Source organism: Epargyreus clarus, unplaced genomic scaffold (assembly GCF_041222505.1).
Source record: "Epargyreus clarus isolate Ecla_fem2 unplaced genomic scaffold, WU_Ecla_fem_2.2 ptg000021l, whole genome shotgun sequence".
NCBI lineage: Eukaryota > Metazoa > Arthropoda > Insecta > Lepidoptera > Hesperiidae > Epargyreus > Epargyreus clarus.
Genome location: NW_027332228.1, coordinates 10,693,708 through 10,709,238, shown reverse-complemented (window position 1 = coordinate 10,709,238; position 15,531 = coordinate 10,693,708). Strand labels below are relative to the sequence as shown.

The window sequence follows — 15,531 nt, the reverse complement described above, 5'->3', positions numbered from 1 at the left end:
TAATACTTCCGTTAGGATACATGAGTGGCATCACTAATAATGCAATAACGATGAAATTAAATACAGCAGGTAATTAATATCAGTAATAAATAATATCAGTTAGACATTTTTCAACAGAATAAGTAAAGAAATTTGAAGACATGAAAAAGCCAATAGTAATGTATTTTAATTCACATAGGTATATGTACATAACGAATAAGTAAGCGTGTTATTTCTATCTTAAGTAGACCACAACACAATTTACACTTACAGTTCGTCTCATCAACGCCATAAAACATGAAAAGATGGCACCACATCAAAGGGAAATCCCGGCAGTTAGCACGTCGTAGTCATTTTACAGCAGTTGTTAAAGCATAGAACCGTATTCCTAGCTTGTTATCCGATAACAACAACAGTCTGCCTATTAAGCTGTCTCGTTAAAGAACGGAATTAAGAAAAATACTTTTAATTTTTTTTTCAATAGTTCTTACTAGCACACGTTGTCTTGTCAGAATAACTTGATATCAAAACCATCTTTACGTCCATAAACTACCAAACAACTACTGGAACAAACTATAGACATTCATAAAATTTCATTGAAATCAGTTGAGTGGCTTTTTAGATTGGCGTGTATGAGCATAGTAACACGTGATTGTAATAAGTATAATAAGATCATTATGAAGAAGAAAGTAAATTAGACCTTTCGGTTCTTAAACGTCTTTTTTATTAAGTAACGAACATGATTTTATAATTAGAAAAACGAGTTTTGTGTTCTCATTACTCTCTTCATGCTCCAAATAGTCAAATGAGTTTAAATCAATATACAGGGTGTCCCGTAAGTACCACGACAAACTTGGGGAGAACATAGGTGAGGGTCTGACCTCTCTGGGAAAAAAAAATTACCTTAGTAAAAGTGTCACCGTTTTTGCACTATCAATTGTTTTAGATTTTTTGAGAAATTCAGCCCTCTTCATCTTCTTTCGTTAACTGCGTGTACAAATTTGGTGATGCAGTGTTTATTTTTTCTGTTAAATACTATCAGATAGTTGGTCTATCATATTGAAAAGTAAATTGGTTAAAAGATGTAAAGGAACCATGAAAAAAATATGGATATTTTTAGATTTTAATTTTTTTACTATTTTTCCCTCAACTTTGAGTCGTCGCGGTGAAAAAAAAATGTACTGGACTATAAGTGTACGTTGCGTAGTAACTAACTAGCAAACAAAGTATTACAATTTATTAAGTCAATTTTTACCTACTTTGAACTGTCGTTTCGAAGTAAAACTTCGTACATGTATGTAATTTGAATGACAATACCATAATTTGACATCTTGGAACAGATCTGATGATGGAGCCAGCAGGTGCATGGTTCATTTCTTAGTAAATCCCTCGAATTTAGGCTAAATTGGTAAGAAATCTACCATCCATATCCTGGCTCCATCATCAGATCTGTTCCAAGATGTCAAATTATGGTATTGAAATTCAAATTACATACATGTACGAAGTTTTACTTCGAAACGACAGTTCAAAGTAGGTAAAAATTGACTTAATAAATTGTAATACTTTGTTTGCTAGTTAGTTACTAAATTGTTTTTTTACAAATGAAGAATGATATTTTTAAGTGTGTAACTAGGTAATAATGTGATTTAGTACTGCCTGACACGTTGTGAGTCGGTAGAAACCGTAATTTAAATAAAAACTCGATCATTACGTTTTAGTTGGTTTCAGTCCCTTTCATGCAAAAACGGCCTTAATTTTTTTTTTCAACTTTAAATAGTAAGTGTGGTACCTTTTTGAAATCTTTATTAACTGGACATATTTTTTGGCGCAACGTACACTTATAGTCCAGTACATTTTTTTTTCACCGCGACGAGTCAAAGTTGAGGAAAAAATAGTAAAAAAATTAAAATCTAAAAATATCCCTATTTTTTTCATGGTTCCTTTACATCTTTTAACCAATTTACTTTTCAATATGATAGACCAACTATCTGATAGTATTTAACAGAAAAAATTAACACTGCATCACCAAATTTGTACACGCAGTTAACGAAAGAAGATGAAGAGGGCTGAATTTCTCAAAAAATCTAAAACAATTGATAGTGCAAAAACGGTGACACTTTTACTAAGGTAATTTTTTTTTCCCAGAGAGGTCAGACCCTTACCTATGTTCTCTTTACGTTTGTCGTGGTACTTACGGGACACCCTGTATAATTATGTAACTTAAAGACATAAAATGGTTTCGTTTATTTAAGACTCGCTGTTACAAAGTGCACACAGATAAACAGACGAAAAGCAATATTTGCACGTTCGTTATGCAATTGACGTCAGTAATTAGTAACCTCATAAAATAATTATGGCTACTGCAACAGTTCCTCCTTGGTCCATCTTAGTCACGATGTTTAATGCAGAAATATTTATTCCTTTATTTATTTACTAGCTGACCCGGCAAACTTTGTACCGCCTCAAAAACTATTTATCAAATATATTTCATATAAAATATAGCCTATGTTACTCGTGGATAATGTAGCTTTCGAATGGTGAAAGAATTTTTAAAATCGGTCCAGTAGTTTTTGAGCCTATTCATTACAACCAAACAAACAAACAAAGTTTTCCTCTTTATAATATTAGTGTAGATAACAGTACATGGAGATAGTACATCAGGTAACCTTCACACAAGAGTAATCTACATTGCTATCATTGACGTGTAAATAATAGAGCTTGTGGTAATGAGACTTTGAAAATAAATTCCTGTGAAGGTTTTTTATTGAGTAGCCCGTATCTTATACTTGTTTTAACCAGTGTAACACTAACAGGTTTGTATACAATTATGCATACTTGTATGGACTACGAAATTAGTTCACCTGTATCGGTATTTACGAACTCTCCTAATGTAGAGCGACTTAAATGAAAAATGATCCTAATTTTTTTATAGTAAACTCACGAGTACCTGTTCCTAAATGTATTCAAAGTTTCCTGAAAAACATCAAATACTTAGTATAGAAGTTAAGCCATATTATGCAATGCTACCCCTGAACAGAATAGCAAACCCTGAATTCATATAAGCCGAAAGACTTATAAGTTTCAGTGCCGCCGTTTCAGTGCAAAGAAAAGATCTTTCATATTTACAGATAGATATTATACTCAAGAATGTAAAGCAGCTCTCAATCTTTCTAGTAAAGATAGAGAATGCAGGTGTCAAACATGCTATAAAAGTGTGTCACCTGCAATTTAAGAAATAAATTAACCAAAGATGATTCAACGCAAAACAATAACAAATTAATTACTGTGAGAAGTAATGGAACTTACTAGATTCATAATTAATACGAGTAACGCAAGATGCACAAAAAGTAAACAACCTCGACGTGTTGTTATGATAAGTATTAGTTAAATGACTCGTATTCTCTAGAGACTGGAATTTGTATGGATATTAAGAAACCGTATTTTGAGAACCAGTTTCTTATCGACATAATGTATACAGAAATGTTAATGCTTTTATGTTACTGAAGTAGTTAAGGGTTATTTAGTCCACCGTACCCATACATAATGTATGTTAAGTGCTCACGACAATCCATAGACATCTGTTATCAATCCGAAATACACAGGTAAGTTATACGTAGTGGCGTAGCGTTGTTTTGATATTTATAATATTAAAATATTTATTAGAGGTTTGTAATTGATTACCGCCCGTTGGTAGTAATCAATCATAATCAATAGTTTCACCAAGTTCGAATCTAACATTTTTTAGGTAATAATTTGTCGAATTACGAATTTTGATAGAAAAATTGGCTACGAATGACAGTAGCAGTGGTATTAACGAGTGTTAATGATATCTTACTAATGGTAACGACGATACGAGCTGTAATATATACCAAGCCTACTTCATCTTTGTAACTACCGAACTTTAAAGTTAAAGTTGGAATCAGGTCTTGAAACTAGTACTTCATACTGCCTTTGTTTTCTTTTACCCATATTTGAAAAAGAGCGCCATCTATATTTTCAAAATTCTATCCATTTCAATTCTGTACGGCACAAGTTAATAAAAACGTGGATCGTCGCAGGTACCTTTAATCCCGTGGGATTATCCACGCTTGTCGACCTGCGCGTCCCATTTACAGTGAAACTTGGACCGATCCAAACGTACCAGGATATTATAAAACTGTGCATGGTTAAATGAGAATATGTCGCTCCCAGTTACTACAGAACCTGCTAATAAAATAAGTCGTGTATACTAACATATAGGTACTTTTTGATCAGGGGCTGCAACGGGTGTGCACCAAGGATGCCAAATGTTAACATTACATTTTCAGGATATCATTACGTCCAAATAAAAATAAGTCTTTTTGTTTTTTTATTTTTTAATATTTGGAAGTACGTGTTAATGCGTAGATATTACCAATAATACAACGTTAACACAACACGTGTTTTGCGGCATTAATTGCGACAGATCCTACCACAGTTTCAATGGTCCTTTATTTAATAGCTGATATGACACGTAAAAATACTTTTTACCCGATTGTGAGCACTTTCGAATAATAAAAATAGTAATGTGCCAAATTTGCTTCGTTTTACTGTTATGGGTCTATGGGAATTCCCCATTAAAAAGCCATCCGGTAAAAATGTGATAATGGAATACATTATAGCCAGCAGCTGGCAATACAATAACATACGTGCCGGAGTTACAAATATATTTTACAATCCTATTAATCTATAGTAATAAATAAAGGTATCTGAAGTATTTCTAGCATTATTGAGTTTTCTTAATCTAGACAGACCTGTATATTCATTTTGGATGACATTCATGTAAGTATAATATGAATGTTAAGGAATATAAATAAATAATAAATTAAGACGTAATTTAATACATGTAGATAATAATTTCAATTATCTTTTTTATTCCATATAATATGGTATGTGCTGATATTAGGCATTATGAAAAATTAATGCATTGTTAAGAAATTAAAAAAAGCGATTTTCGGAAATCATGTACTTTGTTATCTACATAATAAAATGCCGATATATACAGATTGATATTTCATTTAGGTACATATTTTATTTACGTATTTACTTTGCTTCTCACTCATGTGTTAAAACCCAAAGTATTTGACTGTTTTCATCAAATGAAACAGGTATTGAATAACTCATATCCTATAACAATTGAATATTAATATTATTTTATCTAGTTATATATTTGTATTGAACAGAAAATACATCAAGTCGAAAATGTCAACAAAGAATAATTTTCATCATTATATGACCTAGTGATAGATAAAGCTGGAGATAAATAAACAAACATAACTTACCGATGAATTGTAAAAATATCGCCGCACGAAATAATACTCGATAGAATGTATAATCACAAAATTGTTTTCAAACCCACGTGAAAACGAATGTATAAAAATATTTCTTCACATCGGCTCGCGCAAAAACAGCACATGCAGTCGCGCCTACCGCCACCGCGATATTCCGCGCTTACCGCGCTACTCCGCTTTACTTGATTGATAAACAAAACTTCCGTTTTGGAAGCGCGCGCAATTGTGTGTTGCCAGTATGCAAGTACCTTTGTACTTTTATGAGCATCTGGCTCACCTGTCAATTTTTTTCTAACTTCCTATATATTTTTGAAACAAATGTGGGTACATATAATAATTGCCATTACTTTCCACATTACTACCACGACATTTATACAACGTTTTGTACTTTGATGTATTATTAAAATATAATAATACAAGATATAATGTTACAAACATGGTAACTGATTATTGTAAACTTTTATTAATGATCATTATTATTTAATAAAAGCTTATACTAACATATTTTAAGCTTTTAGATCCAAACTTATTATTTATGGTCCTGACTAATTTGTATAATCAAAAGCCATGAACTTGAATTAAAAAATAGAGAAATAAAAGTATGACCAAAAACTTGACAATCTTGACATTTGACAATTACTCTTTTGATGGTCGCCAGGGTTCCGGATATTTTATTCTCAAATCAATAGAAAAGTACACTTAAACAATAAAAATGGGCTATAAGTTTCTAAAACTTGCCTCTACGCCTTTTAGGGTGAGTTTTTTGTGCGGTTTTTCACATATAAGTTAAGGTATTATAAGATAAATCTGTCAACCCAAATTCGTTATGCAACGAATGATAGACGAGATTTATTATTTATTTGTACAGTAAATAGATTTAGTTTCCTTCAGAATTTGAGGATATGTAAAAAAATGTAAGAAAAGTGCTGTATTCGTTACTGGAATGCTGTTAATCATACCACCATCCATACTTGACCTTCAGGCATGTGACCGTCTGTCAAAGTGGTTCTTATCATAACTGAATACCAAATCGATCATATGTTGTAACAATAATAAATTGTAACAATTTTATTATCTAAAACATTAGGCATGTAGTGATCACACTTAAATATGGCCTACATATTTCGTTGTATTATCAAATATTTTCATGTCATTCATTAGTTTGGTTATATGAGTTATGAAATTAAGTATGATGTATAATTATATTAAAACTATAATGTTATACATGGGAAATACGTAAGTGAACTTTCATTTAAACCTATATAAAAAATGTACCATTTTAAAACACAGTTCATCCATTTGTTTGAAGTATAAAAATGGAACTCTTTTTTAATTTTGATTCCAGTAATGAAGATGTATTAAATAAAGCAAGTGGACATTATTTTAGATACATCATTATTTAAAATTGAATCTTGGTATGACACAAAAACCTTTTTTTTTAATAATAAGAACTTTATTTACAACTATAATATTTTAATTGTAGAATGGCAACTTAAGAGTTGGGATTAGACAGTACGCTACCACACATGATGCTGACATTGTTGTCATTGGTTCGGGCCCTGGCGGGTATGTGGCTGCCATCAAAGCTGCTCAGATGGGTATGAAGGTAATCATTTTGTTCTCAATCTATATCCACATAACAATAACCATACTTCACCCAGTTCATTTGTCTAACATGTGCATTCGTAATTATCAATCTTTGCCATTTTTGGTCTAGAAAACTTTAAAATTTGTCATATTTTTAATATATAATATTATATCTATTTTTGAATTGTGATTAGCTAATATTGATAAAGATTTGTTATTACGAACGGCATACATTGATATTGGCACATTGATATTCAATTATATTAATGTATATTGCATCAACAAGCTAAGAAAAACAGAAATATATACCTTAATATAGTACAATAATATGGTACACTATATCATCATTGCAACACTTAATGTTCAATAAAGTGGGTCATGCTATATTAAGTAACTTATATAACATTTGTAACATGATTGCTCTACTATATCATCTCTATACAAAAAGACCTTATAAAAACCTACAATTCATAACTTTTTTGCAGACTGTTTCAGTTGAGAAAGACCCAACCCTCGGTGGTACGTGTTTAAACGTTGGCTGCATCCCATCAAAGGCCCTCCTCCACAACTCCCACTTGTACCATATGGCCAAGCATGACTTCAAGCACCGAGGCATAGAAGTTGGCAATGTCAACTTTAACTTCGAAGCTATGATGACGTACAAAGCAAATGCAGTAAAAGCCCTCACTGGCGGCATTGCTATGCTTTTCCAGAAGAATAAGGTAATCATTGTGAAATATAATATTTCGACTTAATTGTCAACTTAAAGCTCAATATACCAAGAAGTGTTAAATTAAAATGTGTATTTGTCACAATTGTGTATTGAAGAAAATTCAAGATAGGAATCTGCACTAGAGGGTTGAAAATTGAAACAATTACAATGGTGGCAGGATAAAACCAAAATCCTTTTATTTTCATTGTCTAAAAACTATCTCTCTTTAGTCTTGACAGAGTGGTTATGGTTTTATGTGATATATGATGTGTCTATCCTAGATACATGTTTATTTGTTACAATGTGCCATCAGTGTTGTACAAAAATATGTGATATACAATTATTGCTAAATTTGTGATTGCAGGTCAAACTTGTCCGAGGTGTGGGAACCATTGTCGCACCAAACAGAGTGGAAGTTAAGGGTGAGAAGGGTTTGGAAGTTGTCAACACCAAGAACATCCTTATCGCTACTGGCTCTGAGGTCACACCATTCCCTGGTGTCACTGTAAGTAATACATAATAGTGAATATTCATTAATGCAAATTCGTTGTGATGGTAAATGGCTAGCTATCCATAAGTAACTGCTTAATAATATAGGGAAGAATAAAATTATTTTTGTTAAATTTATTATTTCTTTGCCATACAACATGTGAAGAATGATATTAAAATTATGATTTCTTGAATACTGCTAATGAAATGGTATATAGACAATACTTTGGAATAAGGGCCAAGAATTAATGCCCAGAAAGAGTAAAAAATGTTTTAGTTAATACAGGTAACTGTGTGCCTTAGTGTGTATTTGTTTCAAATTAATGTTTGTAATACCCATAATAGTACAGTGTATTCTAAAATGGACTAGTGTTGGAATTATCCATAATCTTTTATTGCAGTTTGATGAGCAGCAAATCATTACATCAACGGGTGCACTCTCACTGTCGAAAGTGCCCAAGAAGATGTTAGTTATTGGAGCGGGAGTAATTGGTCTGGAGTTGGGCTCGGTCTACCAGAGGCTAGGTGCTGATGTCACCGCTATTGAGTTCCTTGACTCTATTGGAGGTATGATTTCTCTATGAAGATAAAAAAAATCTGTGGATAAAAATGTGTGCAATGTGAAAATTCCTTAGTCTGTGATTGCTAAATGAGATAAGATTAAAACTTAAAATAAATCACTGATAATAGTGAATGTTGATATAATAATATATATAATATATATATAAAGAAAATAAAGATGATAGTTGAATATATATAATTTTGCAATATTAAATGTGAGAACTTTTTATTTTGAAACACATTATTTCAATTAATTTTTACAACAATATGCTGTCTTGCATTGAATAACCGCACAACTCATAACAATTAATTGTACAGGAGAGCCACTTTAAAATTTAATAATGTTTTTGTTTCAACATCTTTAAATAAAATATAAAAGTATTTATATTACCACAGTATAGTGAAAATAAGACATAGTAAAATAGGAACTATTTTGGAATAAACTATGCCCTTAACAAAATAATAACTTTTGAGTTGTCCGGTTATTAATGCAGTGAATAGTTATTATTTGACATGAACTAGGAAGAAGGTACTAGTAAATATTAATGATGTGTTAATGATGGTAATGATGAATTAATACATTTGGTTACAGGTGTTGGCATTGACGGCGAAGTGTCGAAGACACTACAAAAGATCCTCCTGAAGCAAGGCATGAAGTTCAAGTTGGGTACCAAGGTGATGGGTGTGAAGAAGGAAGGTGGAGTCGTCAAAGTGGAGGTTGAGGCAGCCAAGGGAGGCAACAAGGAAACGGTAATAACTTTGTAGAACTAGCATTCTCCATACATTGTTTAATTTATTAAAGTGACCTCTATTTCATAGCTATTTACATTTTAGCCGGTACTAGTATAGCATTATCAGGGTTTATTAGTATACTGAGCTCAAGTAAACATGTTGCCAAGAAAAGAGATCTTGACAACACCATCTTCCTTGATCTAATAAACTAACAAAATTTTATTGAAATCAGTGGAGAAATTTCGTAGATTATTTATTATTATTATACGCTCAAAACACAGTTAAGATAATTATATATCTAACATTAGAAATATTCAAAAGCAATATAAAACATTAGTCAGAATATTAGCTGCGGTTGATTAACGATAACAAAATATGTGTATATAGAATGTATCTGCTTTTTACTTATTTGCATCATGATGAAATACTAAAACCGGTTACTAATCAGTTCTTGCAAGTTTATCCTAGAAACTAAATGTAAATGTACATAAGTAAATGAAAGTATTTTATCAGCAGATTTGAATAATAAAACGTGATTTGAGGATTATATTAGTAGTAGATTACTAAAAATGTTATCAATAGCATTAATACTATCATAAAAGTTTAATGATTAATGGAGATTATTGCATAATAAGATAACAATTTGTTCTTGTTGACCAATTACTGTCACACTGCTAACAACTCCTTTCAGAGTGAGAGGGATTATCAATATAGTTCTCTATGTTGACCAAATGCGGATTGATATTATACACCTTTGAGACATTTCTTTATACTGAAGAAGTATAAGTATAGATTAACTCACAGTTTTTTTTTTCACCATTTCAGCAAGTGAAAATTAATTTATAACATGCTTATTGACCTTTTGCTGTATGTTTTTTTTTGTTTCATGTTGTTTTTTTCTCATCGTTATTTCGTGTTGCGTTTATACAAACAAATTACAAACTTAAAAAGTCACAGTTGCCTAAGATTCTAACCTTGGACCCCCGAATTGAGAGGAGGAGTTTCAAATCTCGTTACTACAACAATTTATAGAACTTGAAGCTTGAAAAATGTATTTTTCCCAGTTGGACTGCGACGTAGTGCTAATATCGATCGGTCGCCGGCCGTACACCAAGGACCTCGGGCTGGACAAGGTGGGCATCGCGCTCGACGACCGCGGCCGCGTGCCCGTCAACAACAAGTTCCAGACTACGGTGCCTGGGTGAGTGGGCTGTTTTTATTACAGAAGTAGTGAAAGATCGTGCAGTGCTATCTATGGTAAGTGGCTACTGCACCCAATAGACAACTGTACCCTTAGTATTAGTTTTTACGTTTGCTCGAAAATGTTCACCGTTTACGTATTCACTCATAAGCGGCCCCGAGGACCATATGGAAACAAAAATGTCGCATTATGATTTATAAAAAACTGCATAGTCAGATGTAACGACATTTAATTTTACAAACATAGATGCAATGCATTAATTTTATATTTTTAATTTAATTTTGATTGCGTTATAGATCCGTTTATTAAATATATAATGCGGAACTTTAGTTCCATTATGGTCCACGTGGCGCTGTATGAGCGAATACGTTATCGGTGGACGTTTTCGAGTATACGTAAAAACTCATACTAAGGGTACTGCAAACAACCCCAGATATACTGCCTAACATCGACCGCAGATGCATTTGTACCCCTGCGGACATAGTGGGAATGTTTCGTATTAGTGTCAATCATACACCAACCTACTAATCATAGCAGCAATAAACACTGTTGCAATAAAGCGGCATTAATTTTGACAGCTGTGACGGATTTATGTAGACCTTTAAGGTTGATTAATAAGATGTTTAATCCATATTAGAGGGGCATTCTGGAGAACACCATATTTTGCCGTATTTTCGGAGGAGGCAACTTTGAGATTAATTTTGTTACAGAATTTACGCTATCGGTGACGTCATTCATGGGCCCATGTTGGCGCACAAGGCTGAAGATGAAGGCATTGTTTGCGTAGAAGGTATCAAGGTAATCAAACTATATAAATAAATTGTTTATTATAATTATTACCACCTTACAGTATAAACAAGCCTTAAGGGCAATTTTGATAAATGGACCACATTTTTTTATTTATCCACATGTTGTTTAAAAAAAAAATTCATATAAATAAAAATAATAGTATAATATTTGTTATTTCAGGGTATGCCAGTTCACTTCAACTATGATGCTATCCCATCCGTTATTTACACCTCACCTGAAGTGGGCTGGGTTGGAAAGTCTGAAGAGGATCTTAAGAAAGAGGTTTATTATTGCAAAATTCTTGTCGTCTGAAACTATGCTTTTGTGGGTACCATTTGCATGATAACAATTGAATTTGTATAACCCTTTGTGGGTCGACTGCTGCACCACAACAATTGCTGCCTCATAACAGCAGTGTTAAGCGCTGCTGTGTTCTGGTTTGGAGGGTGTAGTAAGGGAGGCATACTTTTCAGAAGCGTTCCAGCTTAGTCCTCAGGGGAAGCGGCGGCTCTGTGACCGACCTCAGGTAGGAATATTTAATCCTATCTTGGGTTTATTACAGATGTCCATGGACAGCAGTAGCCATTTACCATCAGGTGGACTGCATGCTCGTCTGCTATTCCTATAATATATTTTTTTTTTTTTATAAATATAAAACATTTTTTTTTCCTGGTAACAGGGCAAAGCATACAAAGTGGGCAAGTTCCCGTTCCTGGCGAACTCACGCGCGAAGACGAACGGCGAGCCCGACGGCTTCGTGAAGGTGCTCGCGGACAAGGCCACTGACATCATCCTCGGCACACACATCATTGGACCCGTATGATCATATATTTCATTATACTGTGTATTTTAGCCTTTTAACGAATTTGTTTTTTGTTAGATTTCTACTTTTGATAATTTGGGTAAACTGTCACACTGGGTGTGAATTATGTAACTGTAAGTGTTTGCTAGTAGAATTTAGTGGATATTTTGTTATTTGAACTAGCCAATCTATATCAATTTTTTTTGCGTTTTAATTTCGTTTGAAAACTTTACGATGGGTTCATGAACAAAGAGGTTTTCTCGCGATTTTTAATTTCAATTAAAATATATACATAATAGTGATCTTTCTTGTGGTAAAAAAACGAATGTTGTTGTTCTGTAAATACAGAAACGACATTTAATTTGAACGTTTTTTATTCCACTAAAACATTTTTATATTTAAATTTATGTGACATTGAATTAAACGTCACAAATAAACACACAATAGTAAAATACTTCATAAAAAAAAAGAATAAATTAAAATAAACTTTTTACATATATATACAACATAATATTAATCAACAGCTCCTACAATGTAGATCAGGCATTCATAGGCAGGAAGTCCATAGGTGACTGTAATCACTTCCCACGAAGTGTTTATCTACCTTATCGTAAAGTTTTAAAAATAATGATATGTATGTACAATGGTTGTTGTGTGCAGGGTGGCGGCGAGCTGATCAACGAGGCGGTGCTGGCGCAGGAGTACGGCGCGTCCGCGGAAGACGTAGCGCGTGTTTGCCACGCACATCCTGTGAGTTTTACTCTTATTTCCATCGAAAAGAGGGATTTTAAACCATGATATAGTCCGCGCCAAACTGCTAGTTTGCTTTGAAGTTGTTGTCAAAAGGTGCAGTCATACGATTTGCTACGGCGACGCGATTCATTTCTATATTCAGAGCGGACTAGCAGTTTTACGCGAACTATACTTATTTTAACATTTAAGTCCTGTTCTTCCTCTAGTGAAATTCATTGGAGTACAAAAAATATACAGTTTAAAAAATAAGAAAAGCTGTATCACACATGTTTAAATTGTTCTCGACTAACCTATAAAAATAATGTTTACAACTTTACATAGTATAGGTTTTTTGGTGTTATAATTAAAAATATGTCCTTTTATTTTATGTCTCAAATTTTGTATTTTTATTACAGACATGCGCAGAAGCTTTGCGCGAAGCAAACATGGCAGCATACATCGGAAAGCCTATCAACTTCTAATTTTAACTTGTAGCATTGTATAAATCTTGCGAATCCACTTCACCCGACAGTAGTTATAGGCTATGTCGCGTTCCCGCGCTAAGGATCTTGTATGAATCTAATGTGATCGAAATGGGTAATAAAAGTAATTTTATGTTGTGTTATCTCGTCACTGTGCTTGTAAATCTTTTGAACTTTTATTCGAGATCATTATTTATTTGTTAAGTATATTTATCACTGCTGCATATAATGCAATATTTGTAGCAACTTTGTCTATTGTTTCTATTCATTCCGATTTGTTCCGGACTGCCATTAACGATTGTATAAGCATTTACTCCAAGTAAATGTCATGTATATTGGTGTAATTTTTTCTTTTGTAAATAGTTTTACCAAAATACAGTTCTGTACAAATTATTATTTTTTTTGTTTTGTTCATATTTTTGGATGCAATCAAAGAATGAAAGAATTTTTAATTATGACGGTGTATTTTATTTAATTTACATCATAAATAGGAAACACATACAGATATATCCTGCAGCTGCCGCTTTTCTGAAAATGTCATTTTTGACAATAACACCCATTTTAAGTAATACGATTAAGTGATTATTTTATTAGAAATATCATAATTATAGTCGTGAGTATTAAAGATAAAATTATTTGAAATACAAATATCAATACTAAAATAAATTCCAATTTGCTATTGGTAAAAATGGAAAAGAGTATCTGAATAACATTGCAAATTATGTTAAAGCTTTCACATAAAACAGGCTATTTTTTTAACAACCATAACTTTATCACACAATGACGTATGTACAATGACGTATGTATAATGCTTGTAACATAAAAATAGATTAAAATAGTTTTAACTTTATCAGAAATATTATAAGTACAAATAACTTTATAAACGCATGTCCCTAATGAGAGGAAACTACAAAGAGACGGATATGGCATGGACATTGCGAAACTATAATGAAGTCAGCGTTTAGCTAGGGTTCACACTTTACTAATTTTGCAAAGCTAAATGATTAATTTGTACTTGTTTTGTATATCAGTAGTATGCATGCACACGGAATATATTAGTATTAAGAGCGTTTCTACTTTCTAAGCACATCAAAGTACTCAAATAAGCCAAATATTTATGTTGATTGGTCTTATCAGTATGTGCTGGTGTATATAAATAGCATTTGGAAACAAGTTTTACGCTAACACGGTGTACGTTAACATACAATTTTAAGCACAATTTAGCATGTTTGAATATTCTCTCAAAATATGATCGGTCTTGTTCGTGATATTAGTGATTACATAAACTGTTTTGGCAAGCTGAGATATAGTTATACGTAAACTAATATCCGAGTGAAGCATCACCATAAGAGATTATACATACACTTTTAACTAATCGAACTATATTTGAAGTGTTATTTATTCTGCCACATACAACATCCATGTCCATTATATAACCCTAAACATGAATTTTGATTATGATTAATATCGTAAGTACGTTAATAAGTAGAAAAATACTGACAGTTACAAATTATTTTCAAACTACATCTTAATTTTAATATTGAGATTGGATAATACATTGAAGTGACAAAAATACATTCAAGAATACTTAGAATAGTTACAAAAGATATATCCATTTTTATTACATCCAAATTACTTTAATAGCTGCACAATCAAATCAAAATCAACGACAATTCGGCTATTAAAATCTACATTATATGGCAAGAAAAAATATAAATCTATTAACTATTAAATAATAACCGATACTTAAAAACGATTTAAAAATAATAAAAATATCAATATTTGAACTCAACATAACGTAGGACTTCACACTAAAACATGTTTAACTAATAAAACATGACATACAAAAATATATGTAATAACTACGTTTGGACAGGATAATAATCAAAACGCGCTACTGCGCGTTACACAAATTTTATAATAGTTTACTTGATATTAAATAATTGTTGGGCATTTAAATACCATAGGGGTCTTGCTACCTCCAGAGATGTGATAGGTTAAGTTAGAACACCTATAGGAGTTGCAAACAAACATACAGTCCACCTCATGTCACGTGGAAACTGCCGCCCATATACATTCAACCAACCCCAGATAAGATGACAATTCTGCCTGAGGCCGGCCACAGATAGGTTGCTAACCCTGAAGATTAAGTTTGA

At 32.4% G+C, this 15,531-nt stretch overlaps 2 protein-coding genes across 3 annotated transcripts in view; one reads left to right on the top strand and one right to left on the bottom strand.

The window, feature by feature from the left end:
* Positions 1-5,499, bottom strand: part of LOC140750557 (actin-associated protein FAM107A) — a 51,276-nt gene extending 45,777 nt beyond the window's left edge. The window contains exon 1 of one of the 2 annotated variants that reach the window (XM_073084167.1): positions 5,280-5,499. The gene's annotated coding sequence lies outside the window, so the exon portion shown is untranslated. The remainder of the gene's footprint in view (positions 1-5,279) is intronic. The other variant, XM_073084166.1, reaches the window with a different exon arrangement.
* Positions 5,500-5,909: 410 nt separating this feature from the next.
* On the top strand, positions 5,910-13,833 carry DLDH (dihydrolipoamide dehydrogenase). The gene is made up of 12 exons (XM_073084771.1): positions 5,910-6,042; positions 6,772-6,894; positions 7,361-7,597; positions 7,952-8,092; positions 8,478-8,643; positions 9,230-9,387; positions 10,434-10,570; positions 11,281-11,368; positions 11,540-11,641; positions 12,039-12,176; positions 12,822-12,911; positions 13,310-13,833. The coding sequence occupies exons 1-12, from the start codon at positions 6,001-6,003 to the stop codon at positions 13,373-13,375; spliced, it is 1,488 nt and encodes a 495-aa protein (XP_072940872.1). The 5' UTR covers positions 5,910-6,000; the 3' UTR covers positions 13,376-13,833.
* Positions 13,834-15,531: the final 1,698 nt, after the last annotated feature.

Excerpts from the sequence above, each read along its gene's own strand:
- DLDH (XM_073084771.1), top strand. The coding sequence starts at position 6,001 with ATGGGCTATAAGTTTCTAAAACTTGCCTCTACGCCTTTTAGG. Across the intron at positions 6,895-7,360 it reads CTGCTCAGATGGGTATGAAG|ACTGTTTCAGTTGAGAAAGA; the intron begins GTAATCATTTTG and ends ACTTTTTTGCAG. Across the intron at positions 12,177-12,821 it reads GCACACACATCATTGGACCC|GGTGGCGGCGAGCTGATCAA; the intron begins GTATGATCATAT and ends TGTTGTGTGCAG.